Raw genomic sequence first — 15,547 nt, 5'->3', positions numbered from 1 at the left:
GCACATTGTACAATATTTGCCCACACATCAGACTGGTCAAGGGCATTTATGGGATCATCTGAGGCATCTGAGAGTGCCAGTGGATCTGGGGACGCTTCTGCATGTTCCACAACGAAAGGATTATTAGGGGAGTGTATGGGACGAAGTTCTGGACTTGGGGTCGTTGTCTCAATACAGAGTACCTGATTCACCAGTAGTGCTCGGCACTTTCTGAGTATTTCTTGCACTGTAGACACCCGCCCAGACGTCCTAGAGGGTGCAGGAAGTGTGCCCATATGGACGATAGGTTGTTGGAAATTTGTAGACAAAGAAAAGAAGTCATTTGAGGTCCATTTGTAATTTCGGAATTTGGTTGTGGATAACAATTCAAGGATGGGTCTGAGGGAGCATCCGAGGAGGATTCAAGACAGTGGCATCGCGAGGGCGTCGACCAAAGGTCCTCACGTTGTGGTAGCTGGTCTGTAGGCAGACATTTGGGCATTTGAATGTGTCCAATTTCATACTCATGGCCATAACTTAGTTCCAAATTTTTAGAAACGTCTGGAATAGTGGTCAACGACGCAATCTTTGGGTGTCCCTCCACCTCCTGGATGTTGTTTGGGGACGTTTCGAACATTTGGTGTCTTGTACTTGGTATATGAAGTTGGAATATTTGCTTCCCAAGGATGACATCTCTGCTGGTAACAACTCTTGATTTCTCGAAGTCCCAGACTCGGTAGTTGTGCGTTTCATCCACATATTCAAGCAATAGACCAGCCTTGTACCTTGGTTCGAGTTTTGTAGTCTTTTTGTGTCGTCTCTAACTTGCAAATTTGCAGGCTGCAAATGGTGAATTGAGCCTTCACCCCCTCACCAAAGATCCTGAGGACAGTTGTGCTGAGGGCCACATGGTGGTACGATTGCGAGAATTCCGGTGGTGGGCTCGGTGTGCATCACACAGAGGCATATAGCACTTTTGGAAGATCGATGGAATTTGCCAAACCGCTCTTATTGGTACAAATGACTTTCAGACAGCTTATAAGATTCAGGACGGCGGTAAAGACGCCCATGTGGGTCACTTAAGCAATTTTCCAGCAGTAAAAATATCTAGGAAATTGATAAAAGGGCGGAGACAACTTCTAGTGATTAAAACGACTCGGAAATTGCTACAGAGTGAGCACAACATTGTGGTGATGTTGTGATAGCTTGATACCGTACTCAAGACAGTGCCAGACTCATAACCTGTCAAATTGAGATGAAAAGTGATGCAAAAAGAATAACTACTGAACGTGAAACAATAACTACAGAGTCTCTACAGATAGTCAATATTTAATTGACACATAACACCGGAATCAAATAGACACTGTACAGCGCAATTCTGACAATTTCATACTTTTAAACAGCACCTGGTTCATTCGCAACTGTGGACATTGTGGTAAGTTTTGTATTAACGAGGGGTCAGCATCGGCCAGAGAGGTATGACTCATTTGAAGTTTATTGCGGTGGGTTTTGCTTTTTTTTACTAGCACGTATTTATTCCCGCTTCCCCATCGTCTATCTATACAATTCGGGGTTCTCATGGGCAGCCAGTCTGTAATTTGTTACAGTGCTACATGTCGAAAATCAGTGCGGCATCGGACCGCAAGTACATCACGGGGACAGGTGAATCTCTCTGCTCTGCGGGCGGTCACTGGGGTCTGTAATTATTAAACCAGATGGCACACAAGATTAATGGTGATACATATATGTACATACAGAGACCCACAGGGTAATATATTTTCTTTCGTCCTCCCCACATGCAAATTGTACAATATTGCCATCACCTCAGATTGATCAAGAGGAGCGTCATTCGGAATCTCAGATTTGGAGCCAGTGCATCAAGGCGATCTCCAGGAGGACCAACAAAAAAAATTATTTGGACAATACCTTGGAGTGAAGGGACTTGGGCGACCCAGTTTCAATCAACAGCAGTAAGTAAGTCATGTACAGGTGGGTGTCTTACGCTACCTTTCTCAGAGAAGTACGTTCCTTAAATGGGACCTGGCGTTCCCCGTTCAGAATTTGAGGTAACAGGAGAAGTCTATGGCTTGTCCGCATAGTGCGGGGTTGACACCACGAAGCGATTGCAGTTCCCGTAAGTCACCGCCTGGCGAAGCTGTCTGCATGTGGTCTTGGACGTGGGGGGGGGGGGGGGGGGGGGGGGCGTACTCTGGCCCGAGATATGGATTGTTGCATACTTGAGAATGCACTCTTTACCTCACTGGATCACTGGGCACTCCCAAATTTTGGTAAACGTCTGCATCCAATATTTGTTGGGAGTCCAGAATGAATTAAAATCTTTCTTACAGTATCATTCGTCTGTCTCTACTTCTGGCAGTCACAAAAAAGGGTCCAAAAAGTTAGAAACCGTTAGGCCCGCGAGCCCATAGGCAGTGTAATAAAAAGTCTCGCTGGCACTGGTCTTGGGGTCACCTGCCTGCTTGCTCGACGGTCAGCGTCATCTGCCTGCAGGAATCAGTCAATCCCACCTTCCACTAAGAGTATTGTCCGCGGAAGGGAGGTAGCAACAATGCCGACCGGCGGCTTTGGTTGATGTGACTGCACTCAGTCAGTGTTAGCAGGTCGACAAAAGTGGCATCATAATTTGTAATTGCACCCACCCTGACCTACGTGGGGCAATGCGATTCACAACACAGCCTCTGTGCACGCGTGCGCAGTCAGCGCTTTGTCAGCATGACCGTATAGGTGATGTCAAGTCAGGTGTCAGCCATCTTTTCCGCCAATTACATCTTCCTAAGCGCCCGCGGCCCTAATGGAAGCTAATGATTTTGGCGCTTTTTTCGCAACTTCATTGGACATTATCCACTGCTGGTTCACTGAAGTTGTACTTAATCGCGTTTTGTGGACTGAACACTTTGCGTTCGTTTTACTCTGCAGTGATCATGACAGGGCTATAAGCACATTAAGGAGCTCACGATGTGCAAACTTTTTGTCAAGTTGCTCTCAACAGGGGTAGATCGATGTCCAGGCGATATTCAAGCAGATAATCGGTGGTTCAAACAAGTGGTCGCAGAACAGCCGCGGAACATGGGAAACAGTTGGCGCCCATCTGTCTTTAGCACACTTGCAGAGGTGTAAGGGAACTGTGTCACGTTGTGCTATCTCTGCGTTTGGATCATATTACAGCACACCTATTATTATTATAGCCGCATCACAGGCCCACAGGACTGTTCAGCTCTCGTCAACCGACACCTTTGAATTGCAACAATTTTCAGCTTCACTCAGTCAATGGTCTGTAGAGATGCTGGGCATTTATGCCATTCGCTAATTTGCCTGACATAATGAAAAATGAGGAATGAAAAATGAGGAATAAATTATGAGGTAGGATCCCCCAATGCCGACTCCACAGGTATCCATTTTACTCGACCGAAAAGGCAAAAGCCGGTGAATGTCTGTAGACGACTTCGATGTTGAATTCCCGACAGGTTCCATTGAAAACCTTTGCCAACTTCCAGGATACTAACCTTTGTCTCAAGAAAAGTATTGAGTCGCCACTGTCAAAATAACTGAGTTGCGCAGCGCACTTTTTGTGCCAAACCTCCCACCACAAGGCACCCGACGCATTGTCTGCTGTCTCCTACTTTTCTGTCACCGTCTGAAACCACGGTTATCAGCTTACTGGTCTCTGTCTGATAAAGGCTCCTCTGTCAAAATGAGATAAAAAGCGAGTCCCGTAGTTCATCGTATATAGAGTATGTATGTAGCGCTGCATAGTGATTCTGCATCGCTCCCTCACTCGATCCAAACCTTGACTATCTATGCCATTAAAACAGGCTAATCTCACATAGTACACTACTTAATGGTGAATCGATCATTGAGATGAACTATCGGCCATAGGAGGGGCATAGTTGCAACGACGGGATGTACAGTAGATGGCATATAGAGAGAGGGTGAGCAATGTCGTGTGAAATCTGATCAGGAGCCCATGCTCTGTAACCCTATGCCCTTTGGAATCTTACCACCACTTTAGAATTTACGTTCTCCTGCCAACCTTCATGAATGCCACAGCTGAAGGTCCAACCAAGCGTTACCCCAGAGAGAACTAGAGTTTGGTGATTGTGAAGGCAAGAGTCTCCTCGTCTCATGGATGTTTAATTAAAATACTTAAACAATACCTTGACCTGAAAGCTAACTGGCGCCAGGTTTGACGTATCACGCGCTGTGCTCGGCAGAATGCAGAATGGAGGCGTTGAGTGAGAGGCAATGATGACCACCTTGGAGGTAAATCGCCGCTGTTACCCAACCTTTTTGACAGCAGACAGTGAAAACAACGCCCAACAGGCAGAGACCTTAAACGTACCCAGGTACTGGTTGCACGATGTTGCCATCCACATAACTGCTAAGTTGATGTGAACAAGAAAGAGCGAGGCCAACAGGTAAGCAGCAGCTACTTAGAACTGTACTTCCTCATGTGGCACTCAGGTAGCAGTGAGGCGCGCCCGGTGTTGCAAACATCTATGCGACCGGGGTGGGGTCCCTTCCTAGACAAATGAACAAGAAATGGACGAGATGTTGGGGGAGCCAGGCGACATTATGCCCTTCTTCAGTACATGAGGTGAAGCACAAGTAACAATTCGCCGGGGCCACAAACGGGAACGACAGCGCATACTGTAGGGAGGCTTGAGGGCAAGGCCTGACCCCATTCTATAGCAGTGGACAAACACAGCCTTGTTAATGTGTCTTCGAAGCGTCAGATAGGTGCGGTGTAGGCAAAGAGGGTGCTAACATTGGCTCACTGACTTCGAGAACGAGGTTTGATCTACCTAAGATTGTGGGACATAAAGTGAAGGAGGCCACATGAAACAAATTCGGCTACTTTGCCTCTCTCGGTAACAGCCTGCGAGTACACGGAACTGTTGTACACAAGTGGGATCAAAGGCGGGAGGCAAACAGTTCAGTTCCTTGATTAACAGCTCGGTCTTTAAAAACCCCGTCGTAGTCCTGCGTACGCCACATGCTACACCTACACTGCACCTGCTGTGTCTAAGTAATGAACTGCAGCTTTGTTATGACTCCACTGCTGTCCTCTGGTATCGAAATCGGTGAGGGTACGACAGAGCGTCAGTGATATCAGTTGAGAAGCAGGTGACAGAGGATCAGAGGAAACGCAAGCCGCCCTGTCACCTCGGCAAAAGGATCAATACTCAACCCAAAACCGGTTTGTGTGCGGCCATTAGCAAGCTCCCTGGGCGAGTCTTCTCATATATGTGACAGCAAGGCTCCAGTCGCAGCACACCCTGTCTGTTGCAGACTTCTTGCGACCCTACTCCCACCTCATCCTCCTCATTGTTTAAAAGCCACTGCCCCCAATTGAGATCTAGCTGTTGATGCCTATTACGAATGTCTTGGCTGAAGTGAAGAACACATAAAACAATGAACATCAACATTTGGCAAGGTCGACGTGACCGCCAAAGCTCTGTGTTTTCTTCTGCTGGAGGGCCTCTGACGCATGTGGATTGTTGCAACGTCACCGCGCCACCCGCGACATTATTGCCTAGTTTACCTACCTCACTGCGAAAGTAAACCAGTGTTCTGCAAAGCGGCGTCGTACGCAAAATAATTGATCACAATATCTCTGTCAACACATAGCAACAATGATGTTTCAGACACCGGCACTGTGGCGCATTCGGTGCGATGTTTCTATGAATCTTCTGTTAAAAGGGGCAAAGGCAGTGAGTGAGTGAGAGTGGATGAGGCCGTTTGTGCACCTGGGCCTCAGGATAGCGAGCGTGGTGGATGTTCTGTATTTCTCAAAACTGTGTCAGAAGCGGCCGGCCCAGCGTCCATGACAAACCCAGAGGTATTACATATATATATATATACTGTAGCCACGGCCGCAAGGGCAGACATATCTCTCCCCTTCTTGGTGTCCAACCACGTGTGTGCGGTGATACTGACTGTGGGATTAAGTTTCAGCACACAGGCTGGTGGCATCATGCACCCGTGTCAGTCAGTGTAACACTTCTCAGAATACTTCCTAATAAGCGCGATCCAACCGTCTATAGTCCTGGGGACCTTCTTCTCGCAACACAGTGGGGCTAGTTCTATTTAATTTAAATTTAATTTAATCTAATTGTTTTAGCAACTGATGACTACATCACCTGCCAGCTTGCTCGACGGTCAGTGTCATCTGCTCTGTAGGCACCGGGCACAAGTTCCGACCAACATGGGGGGTGCAACGCATCACCCAACGGGCATCTAGTGGACAGTCAGTGTCATCTTGAGGAGGCACTGGCCACGAACCTGGCCATCACGGGAGCTGCAACGCATCTCCCAACGGGCAGCTAGTAACAACATGTACCGCGATACCGATCCGCCAGTATTGTTGTGTTATAATAGTTTGGGTTGTATTCCTAGGCAACTTCTGTGCCTCAACAGAAAGTGCTGTCTTGAAGCCTCCCCCCCCCCCCCCTCGCTCATCTCATTTTACGAATGCACAGACCATCAACACGTTGAGATGAGTACTTCCTGCAGCTTCTTATCAAGTCCCATGCGTTACATAATTCATTGGCTATCATTTCCTAGCGTAAGGCTTTTTAATTTTCATTCTCGCACCGCAATCGATCCTATCTAACCAAGCCCTAGGGCCATTCGTTATCCGTTACTGAGCGAGTCCAAGAACCAACACGCTGCGCTGGGGGATGTACACCTGCAGCCAGTTCTTGCGTCCGTTCCATTCCATGGGAGTGGTGAAGTATTCGCCATTGTCGTCCACGCGGGCATGACCGCCAAAGCGTTTGTCGTCACTGTTAAGAACAACCTTGTACTTGCCCGCCTGGTCGACACCAACGCGGTAGTCGGTGAAGGAGTTGGTGGGGTGGACTGGTGAATGAGCTAAGAAATTGCTGTAAACTCACAGTTGAAGATGAAAAGCAGGCCAGCCCTCTCAAACACAATGGTCTTGTCACCTTCGTGCTTCAACGAGACGTATCCCTGAGAAGTTAGTATCAATTTTATGGCGGTGACGGACCTGTGGGGCACTGAGCCACTTGTACTGGCTCTCGAGCTGGTTCATGACCTTGTCAAACTCGTTGAGATACTTGTAGCGGAGGAGGTTGTCGTCAACGAGGTTGAACTGACGACGGGCGTGCGCAAAGGAGTTGCCATTGCCCTCACGGGGGAAATCCATCCACCTGGTAAAGACGGGGTAAGCAGGTTGTTCGCACATGTAAAATACCAAGACGCACTCGGGGTGACCGAACTCGTTGCCTTCAAAGTTCAGGTACGCCTCACCGCCCAAGGCGTGTACGAGGAAACTGATCTCAAGTCAGCGAAATGATCCATGAGATTCACTGCGGACGCACCGAATCATCTTGTGAAGTGCAAGACCACGGTCGATGATCGGAGTAAGAGGCGAGAGGTCGGACATGTAGTCGTCTGGGAACAATGAGCAACGCCTCCAGGAAGACGGCAACATGCCACCTACACATCTCCTTGTCCATGAGCCAGAACGCCAGCGTCTTGTCTCCAACTAGAGCCTGGTCATGGCTCTCAGCGTACGCAACACTACGCTCCAGGTGTCGCCTGTTGGTAAGGGTGTGGACGATGTTGCCAATGTCCCACTCGTCGTCCGATTTCTCCTTCAGCAGCTTGATCCACATGTCGGGGATGGCCATGGCCAAGCGGTAGTCGAATCCAACACCACCTTCGGGGACGGGCCGGCACAGGGTCGGCATGCCCGAGACATCCTCAGCGATGGTGATGACGTCCGGGTAAATGTCGTGAAGCATGCGGTTGGCCTACCCGTTTCAGCTTCTTTGTCTCGGAAAACGTGTGTTTCAACCAAACTCACCAGCATCAGATACACCATAGCCTCGATGTCAACCGAGTCGCCAAAGTACTCGTGGTAGCCGCCTGTCATTAACTCTGTAGCCTTGGCAAGACCTTGGTCGAAAGTGCTTACCAGAGAAACCGACGCCCATCCCGTGGTGACGGTACATCATGCTCGTGACACCGTCAAAGCGGAAACCATCAAACATGTACTCGTCCATCCAGAACCGTAGGTTGGACAAGAGGAACCTAAGGACTTCGGGATGACCGTAGTTGAAAAGGCGAGAGTCCCAAAGCTCGTGACGGCCACGGGCACCTTCGTGAAAGTACAGGTGGTCTGTGCCATCAAACTCGTTGAGACTGGGCCGATCAGCAATTGTGGCGCCATGATTGAACCAACCCATCGAGGACATTCTTGCAAGCGTGGGAGTGAACCACGTCGAGGAGGACGGTGATGCCCAGTTCGTGGGCCTTGTCCACGAGGCTCTTGAGCTCTTCTGGGGTGCCTTGGATTGAAGTTAGCGACTTCGAAGCAGGCCCAGTCACCTAGTCACTAGCACGTACCATAACGCGATGAAGCGGCGAAGAAGCTAGTCACCTGGTAGCCAAACGCTGGCAGGGTTAGCATGAAAAAAAAAACGTAGAGTGAATAAGCAAGGACGCACAGGCATAATAGGCATGCTCCATAATCGCCATCCTAATGACGTCAGACACCACCACCATCCGTCAGCAAACCACACTCACATTTGGATAGTGTTGTAGCCCAGGTCCTTGATCTTGGGCAGAACGTCGGTTTCAAACTCCTTGTAGGTGGTGACCCTCTCGTTCGGGCTAGAGATACCGACTGAAAGTCGTCAGATCACTAACATGCAGTCGCGGAACACAAGACTTGCCATGGGCCTCATATATCTTCAACCCTTCGATCGAGTTGGTGGAGTGGCCGTGCTTAAACTTGTAGGTCTCCGGGGGGTTCCAGAACCTCGCATCATACACGGGCGAGACGTTGAGGTCCTGGGTGACGCGAGTAATCCAAGTGGGCAAACGGTCGATGCTCTCCCCAGAAGGGAGGGTCATGGAGATCTTGATCATAGAGTCATGGGGAATGGCGCTAACGCCGGGGGACTTGGGAGGCACGTAGCACTCCCACACACCATAGGGAGACTTGGTCATGGGATTGGCGGTGTGTGACCAGCCGTCTGTCAAGGGGTGTCAGTCAAAGCAGACCGCTTGGTTCGGTCAGAAAGACAACACTCACTAAACTCGCCAATAAGCCGAGCCTCAGCGGCACCAGGAGCCCACTCGCGGTAGGTAACACCACCGTTCTCGTCGACCTGGAGGCCCATCTTCTTGTGGCCCTCGGAGAACTGAGCGAGGCCACCCTCATGCTCATTGATAAAGTCGAGGGTCTTCTTGTAGGCAGCATAGCGCTGACGGAGACCCTCCGAGTACGGCTCAAGCCTGTAAAAGATAAGCAAACCATGTTCACTGTGCACACAAGGGGGTTGTCCTCAAGGACGACGTACCATGGATCGATTTGAAGCACGCCCGTTCCTACCGAGGTCAGAACTGGATGGAAAAGGACGAGGAGGAGCAGGAAAGAAGAGGGAGAACAGAACAGACAGGCCCGGGGGCGGGTGTTTGCGTTCCGTGTTCGGTCACTCACCGTCGTCTGGCACGGGCTTGTTAGTGGATTCCACTGCGGAGGACATTGTGGGGGAGTATGGGTGGGAGGGGGGGGGGGGGAGGGGGGAGGGGGGGATGAGGATGAGAGGAGAGAGGATGCGGACAGAAAAGAGAGAATCTGGGAGGGAGGAAGGAAGTTGTGGGGGGAGGACGACGAGGAGCGAACGACGGGGATGGTGGGGGCGGCGGCGGCGCGGCAGGCAGCGACCAGCGCCATGGTGTGTACCTGGCGTGTGGGTGGATGAGAGAGCACGCGCGTCATGCGGCGTCGGCTGCACACGGCAATGTCCAGCCAGACCCAGCCATTGCCGCACAACGTCGAATACCGCTCCCACCACCCAAAAGCACCGGCCGGGGCACCACCCAGGCGGCCCATATCGACCACATCACGGGACCTTCCGAGGATCGCCCGTTGCCGCCCCATGCCGCACGTTTGGCCCCGCTCGCCCCTGAACAACCCACCCACGCCCACCCACCCAAAACCCACCCACACCAAACCCGCCCCCCCACACACACTTCGCCACCCAACTTTTTTTTCGTCGTCGCGCTCTCGCCGTGTCCCCACCACCACCTGGCCATCAATTCCGCCGCCAAACCGCTACATATATACTCTTGCCCCACACCTTCGGTTCGCTCTCCCTTGTCCTCACCGCCATGGTGTCCTACTATGACGAACTGGAGATTGAAGACTTTGCATGGGACGACGTTGCAGAGGTCTTCCACTACCCATGTCCCTGCGGCGACCGCTTTGAAATCTCAAAGTCCCAGCTTCGAGACGGAGAGGAAGTCGCCACCTGCCCCAGCTGCAGCTTGATCGTGCGCGTCATTTACGACTATGTAAGTGTCATGGCCGCCATTTATTTAGCCACCCACAGCACCTGACAATGCCAGTTGGATTGGGAAGACTATGAGACATCCGATGACGAGGAGGAGGATGACGAGGACACTCCCGCTACCAGTGTCTCCCCTACCCCACCAGTCAAGGACTAGTGGTCACCACAGAGAACCGGTCCCAGTCGGCCCACGCTGAATTTTCATCATCAGCCTTTGGCAAGATTACATGGGGGCAGTTGTCCTCGAAAAGGTGTCACATCTGCGACCCCCGACGTATTGCCCGTGCGGCCGGCGGCCCCTGACCCAACATTGCGAGCTCAACCATCTCAAGCTCTGGTAAGTACATTGCTTTTCCTCAATGGCGCCCATCTGACACCGCAGTACTATCGCCCATGTGTATGTACGCATTTATGTTACACTAGTCTACCGTGTCATCGCTCTCGGACGGCGTCTGCAATCGTCCTTGTTCTGCCATGACCCCGTTTTTCCTACCATAGCAAGCCCGGACGACCTCACCCCATGACGTGGATGTCAAGCAGCCGGGACAAGTCGCATGCCGTGGAACCAGGTCGTTTTGTTGAGTTGTGGCTTGCATAGACGTGTCCGCCAAGCAGGTCAGATGGGACACACAGAGACAATGGTCTAGTCCTGCTGCCGCGACGGAGGTGCACACAGCAAAGCTGAGCTGGTCCTGCGATGAAATTCAGCATGTGCGTTCAGCTGCGGAGGCCTCACTTGTGTGTCTACATCGCCATCACAGACACGGCATTTGAGAGCTTGCTTGTCTGCCGATCGTGCCACGCGCTGCCACTTTCCCCACACCAACGCACCCGATCGAAACGACTTGTCGTCAAGTTCGAGTTGATCCGTTCGAGGAGGGACGGAGGACCTGGCGCGAGGCTTTGCTGCAATGGTATTGGTGATACCCTTGCGATCGAGAGACACCGTCGCGTCGTGGCGAAGAGGTGGCAAGAGTATGACTTGGTCCAACACACGTGATGAGACCTGGTCCTTTGGAAACGGCGAGGGGTAAGGGACGACCTGGCAGTGTCGGCAAAGCTGGTTCATAATCGCATATGTTTCCGGCGTAAAGCAGCGAACGTTGAGTGGCAAGGACGAGAAGGGGTCGCACCGTAAGAGGGCGAGCGCAACACTAACAGTCAGTATTGAGTCGCGGAGTAATGACCAACATGGCTTTACGGTGAATCCAGTTGCGCTTGGAGTCCTTGGCGAACAGTGGGGCTGCCCCATTCTGCGCGCCAAGCTGTCGAAGGTGTCGTGAACGCTCTGGGTGTTGCCATGCCCATTCAAACTACAGTATCAGTCCGGGGATGGGCAGTAGGGTTACACCTGCTCATACTCACTTGAAGGGCTGTGAGTTTGCTTGGGAAACTGTGGAATGTTCAGAAATGCCCCACAGCGATGTTCACCAACCCGTAGACAATCATTTGCATCTCCTGTGTCGTATTCAGCGAGTGAGACTGGCACTGCACTCACCCATGGGCGAAAGCGGGACGTTTGCCATGCTCCTTGCTTCAGCTCGCCGTTGTGCTGCCTCAATCGCCTAGGGGGGTCCGGAGTAGATCCTACCTGACAACAAAGTCAGCAGCAGCCTTGGTATGCAAATCAGCAGGACAAACATAGGTTCTTTGGGAATTGAGAACGGCCAACGAACGCAGTAGATAACAAGCGTAGAATGGTGGGAATACATGATTCCCTTCGGCCAGCGTAGATGTTGTCTTCTTTGAGGTATCTTGCGGGGCGTTGGACATGGTTTGCAAGTGAGATGAGTCACAAGGGACGAGCAGTGTTGTCAACAACCGCTGCACCAGGTGATGTCACTTTCTGTGTTTATTGAAATTTGCCCCCGCGCGCCAAACACAACCTTGACAACAATCTGCATATTTCTCCAGCCTAAAAAACAATTTCCTTTGCTTCCAACAGGTCCTTCAAAAGTCAACGAACAGATGGTCATAGGGACTGGTTCCGGTCTTTCCGTAGGAGGTAACATCGGCTTCCTGGTAACGGTCAAACCTGGAAAAATTAGTCCTGGGCAAACAACGGATAAGCATTCTACTGACTGGCTGGCGTCTCCTTCGCCGTCAATCTTGGGTACGTATGGTGCTGGGATCTCGCGGCGGTACAGCTTGTCCCAGTCCACCTCGGCAAACCACCCATGGGCAAAGATGTCGGAGGAACCAGCCCGGAGGTTGCCGTAGCGCTTGGTAAGATCGCCAACCAGAAGGTTCTTCAACAAGTCCTTGGCCAGCGCGTCAAAGTACGTGGGGTATCGCACCTTGCCCCCAATGATCTATGGTAGCGTCAGCATCTCTATCGCAGCTGCAAGGAGGTAGAGAGAAAAAACTGAGTCACTTACCTTTTCGTACAGCTTCATGGGGTTGCCATCATCGGTGAAGAAAGGTGGGTACCCAGCCTTGTGTTGCGTCAGCTCAAAACCCCTGGGACACATGGTAACACTCACAAGCATCTCGAAGATGAGGACACCAAGAGCGTACCAATCGACACTCTTGTTGTATCCCTTGGATTGAACCACCTCTGGGGCCACTAATACCAGTCAGCCATGTCGGTCGTCGTCTGCCAAGACCTACGATAGTCGGGCGTGCCACAGAGGGTCCAAGTAATGTCGGGCACATGCTTGGCGAAGCCAAAGTCTGTCACCTTGACGTGACCGTCTGCGCCAAGGAGCAGATTCTCGGGCTTCAGGTCACGGTAGATAATATCCAGCGAGTGAAGGTAGTCCAGGGCCAGCGCCACTTCGGCAGCGTAAAACTTGGCTACCGAGTTGGGGAAGCGCTACTAGGTCAGATGAAGGTATACATTGTTGACACTCACTTGGCTCTTTCGCAGCAGGCTGAACAGCTCACCGCCAGCCACAAAGTCCATTACCATGTAAAGGTTGTTGGCATCCTGGAACGTGCCCCACAAGTTGACGAGGAAAGGGTGTCGGACACGGACAAGCATCTCTCTCTCCGAGTTGGTGTGCTCCACTTGCTTCATCTTGACAACCTTCTCCTTGTTGAGAACCTTAACGGCATAGAACCGACCGTTGTGCTTGGACCTTACAAGGTGGACACGGCCAAAGGAGCCAGTACCCAAACTGGTTTGTTAGAACCAGAATACGCTCTCTCGGGACTGCTCACGTTCGCTCAATGGCAAAGTCTGCAAGGGCATAACGGCCAGCTGTCTTGCGCTGCTGCGCCTGGCCACTTCCCTGGCGGGTGGGACCGTTGGTCGGCGTCTTCGATCCCGCCAAAGTTGCAGAGTCGAGAGCTGCCTGACTAGCAGTTGCATTGATGGCTGCCACGCGAGCTTGCTGGGTAGCATGGTGCAGGTTGGCCTCGGCCTGCGCAGCCTACGGACACGGTCAGCTCTGGGGTACGATAACGCTCACGTACCTGTTCATGGGCTTCGCGAGCCTTCTCCCTCATACGCTCCTCAGAGTCCCCCGGAGCGTTTTGAATGGACAATGTTGAAACATCGGCCATTTCAATGCTCATTGTGCGATTGACTTCGCCCGAGGCCGGCTCCGATACGGTAGGCAATGCCGGCGCCTGGTTGACACCAAGAGCGGCGGAGAGGTTGCGATCCTGCGTGACTGGCGAGAGGGAGGACGATGCGGATGAACCGGTTGCTGCGGATGAGAGAGATTGGGAGACAGCACTGTTAGCCTGGCTCCTAAGACATTGTCAGCACAGAGCTCCAGCCAATTGATTAGTAGTTACGTCTCAATGCCGTCCATCGGAACAGCCGCTTCCGTCGATGGCTGCTGCGGCGCGGCAGGTGGAGGTTGCGATTGGGGCTGTGGAGGGCTGGCAGCCTGTGCTGGCGGAGCGGGTTGTTGTTGTTGCGGAGGGGATTGGGCCGGTCGCTGGGGCTGCTGTTGTTGCTGCTGCTGAGGACGATTAGGGTTGACGAGAGATGCGACGGCTGCGACAGGTGAAGGAGGGTTCGACTTGGAGGACGAGGCCTGCCTCCTGTGGTGAAACTTGTCTGAAACTTTGGCAAACATTGTGTCGAGGGAAAGGAAAGCCCAAGCCGAACGGCGCTGTCGGGGTGAAGATAGCGGAGGGGGTGTAGAGCTGGCTGGCGACGGCTGTTGATATGATGTGATTGGCGTGTGCGTGAGAAGGGCCTGGAAAGGGGGGGGGGGGGGATTTTAATGGAGGGAGAGTGAGGGTGTGTTCAAGTGGTGTAGGCGATGGGGATGATCGCAGGGGGAGGGGAGGAGGTAGTGTGAAGGGGGATGGAAGATGGCGCTGGCACACGGAGAGAGTGTGGTGTGTGCTGGGGGGGGAGTGTTGAGACGACAAGTGGATGAGATGCAGCGCGGGGCGGTGGGCAGTGGAGGAATGACGTTCTGTCGGGGGGGCAGAGCGAGGGGGAGAGAGAGGAGGTGGGGGTCAGGTGTGCATGCCGGCCTAGATGACGACAAGAGGTACACCAGGGCTACTGAATACTGCCGCTTTGGCTGCTTAGATGGGGGCCAGCCGGCCAGGCGGCCAGCCAGGCCTCCACCCAGCCAGCCCCCCCTGGCCCCCTGCCCCCTGCGTCTCCCCTGTGCGCCTGTGCAACTGGCCACGGCGGCGGTCGATCGCCCCCCCCCCCCCCCCCCCCCCCCCCGCCCAGAGCGTCTCTCACGTTTCCCACTCTGGCCACGCATATGACGTCGTCTGGCCTCTTCAAAGTCTTCCATGGTACAGCTGTACCGTGGAATATGCACGGCCCCCGCAAATCATTCGCCAGCCAGCAACCAGAGCCCCTATACAATGGCCCTTCCGGTCGTGCTTTGGCGCTCCCTCCCTGCTCTGCACCCAAACCCACGTTTATCCAAACCAATGTACAATGCCTCCAACTCATTCCTCAGCGCCTCAGCAGTACGCAGCAGTGCGACAGCAGAGTGGTACAATTCCTACCACGGTGCGTCGGCACCACCGCACGCACGCTCGCCGGCCGCTGGCCGCGGCTGGCCTTGCCGTTGAACCTGAGTGGAGTCCCCGTACACTCACGATGAGCGGTCGGTAGTTACGTAACCAGAGATAACTGTCGTCCACCATCCCTCTCTCCGGCAACCGGCAAGAGGGAGGCTCCGCGCGTACAACCGGCCGGAACAAGAGCATGCCATATGCACCCCACAACGCTCGCGCGGTGGTCACAGATCACAGAATATATGGATGAGCCCATCGTTGCTCTTGCTCTGTTG

General features: G+C 52.7%; 4 protein-coding genes across 4 annotated transcripts; 1 reads left to right on the top strand and 3 right to left on the bottom strand.

Moving 5' to 3' along the window:
* Window positions 1-6,640: 6,640 nt before the first annotated feature.
* GLC3 (alpha-1,4-glucan branching enzyme) lies at window positions 6,641-9,518 on the bottom strand (the record flags this gene model as incomplete). Its single annotated transcript, XM_028620697.1, has 16 exons — window positions 6,641-6,861; window positions 6,897-6,972; window positions 7,010-7,172; window positions 7,227-7,295; window positions 7,344-7,416; window positions 7,466-7,778; window positions 7,832-7,893; window positions 7,943-8,169; window positions 8,210-8,315; window positions 8,374-8,421; window positions 8,475-8,506; window positions 8,554-8,653; window positions 8,694-9,005; window positions 9,065-9,267; window positions 9,333-9,360; window positions 9,473-9,518. The coding sequence occupies 16 exons, from the start codon at window positions 9,516-9,518 to the stop codon at window positions 6,641-6,643; spliced, it is 2,079 nt and encodes a 692-aa protein (XP_028479669.1).
* Window positions 9,519-10,146: 628 nt separating this feature from the next.
* Window positions 10,147-10,482, top strand: DPH3 (Diphthamide biosynthesis protein 3; the record flags this gene model as incomplete). Its single annotated transcript, XM_028620696.1, has 2 exons — window positions 10,147-10,329; window positions 10,384-10,482. 2 exons carry the CDS (start codon window positions 10,147-10,149, stop codon window positions 10,480-10,482), a joined length of 282 nt encoding a protein of 93 aa, XP_028479668.1.
* A 262-nt stretch (window positions 10,483-10,744) lies between these two features.
* Window positions 10,745-12,098, bottom strand: SLX1 (Slx4p interacting protein; the record flags this gene model as incomplete). Its single annotated transcript, XM_028620695.1, has 7 exons — window positions 10,745-11,017; window positions 11,062-11,479; window positions 11,517-11,638; window positions 11,691-11,718; window positions 11,761-11,783; window positions 11,824-11,916; window positions 11,967-12,098. 7 exons carry the CDS (start codon window positions 12,096-12,098, stop codon window positions 10,745-10,747), a joined length of 1,089 nt encoding a protein of 362 aa, XP_028479667.1.
* Window positions 12,099-12,275: 177 nt separating this feature from the next.
* On the bottom strand, window positions 12,276-14,356 carry PKA1 (camp-dependent protein kinase catalytic subunit; the record flags this gene model as incomplete). The annotated part of the gene is made up of 9 exons (XM_028620694.1): window positions 12,276-12,360; window positions 12,408-12,637; window positions 12,704-12,760; window positions 12,809-12,891; window positions 12,936-13,140; window positions 13,180-13,444; window positions 13,488-13,699; window positions 13,743-14,022; window positions 14,070-14,356. The coding sequence occupies 9 exons, from the start codon at window positions 14,354-14,356 to the stop codon at window positions 12,276-12,278; spliced, it is 1,704 nt and encodes a 567-aa protein (XP_028479666.1).
* Between the last annotated feature and the right edge of the window lie 1,191 nt (window positions 14,357-15,547).

This window comes from Apiotrichum porosum (genome assembly GCF_003942205.1).
Source record: "Apiotrichum porosum strain DSM 27194 chromosome Unknown scaffold_2, whole genome shotgun sequence".
NCBI classification, from domain to species: Eukaryota; Fungi; Basidiomycota; class Tremellomycetes; order Trichosporonales; family Trichosporonaceae; genus Apiotrichum; species Apiotrichum porosum.
The sequence above is the reverse complement of the archived record's forward strand: the minus strand, read 5'-3'. Positions and strand labels throughout refer to the sequence as shown.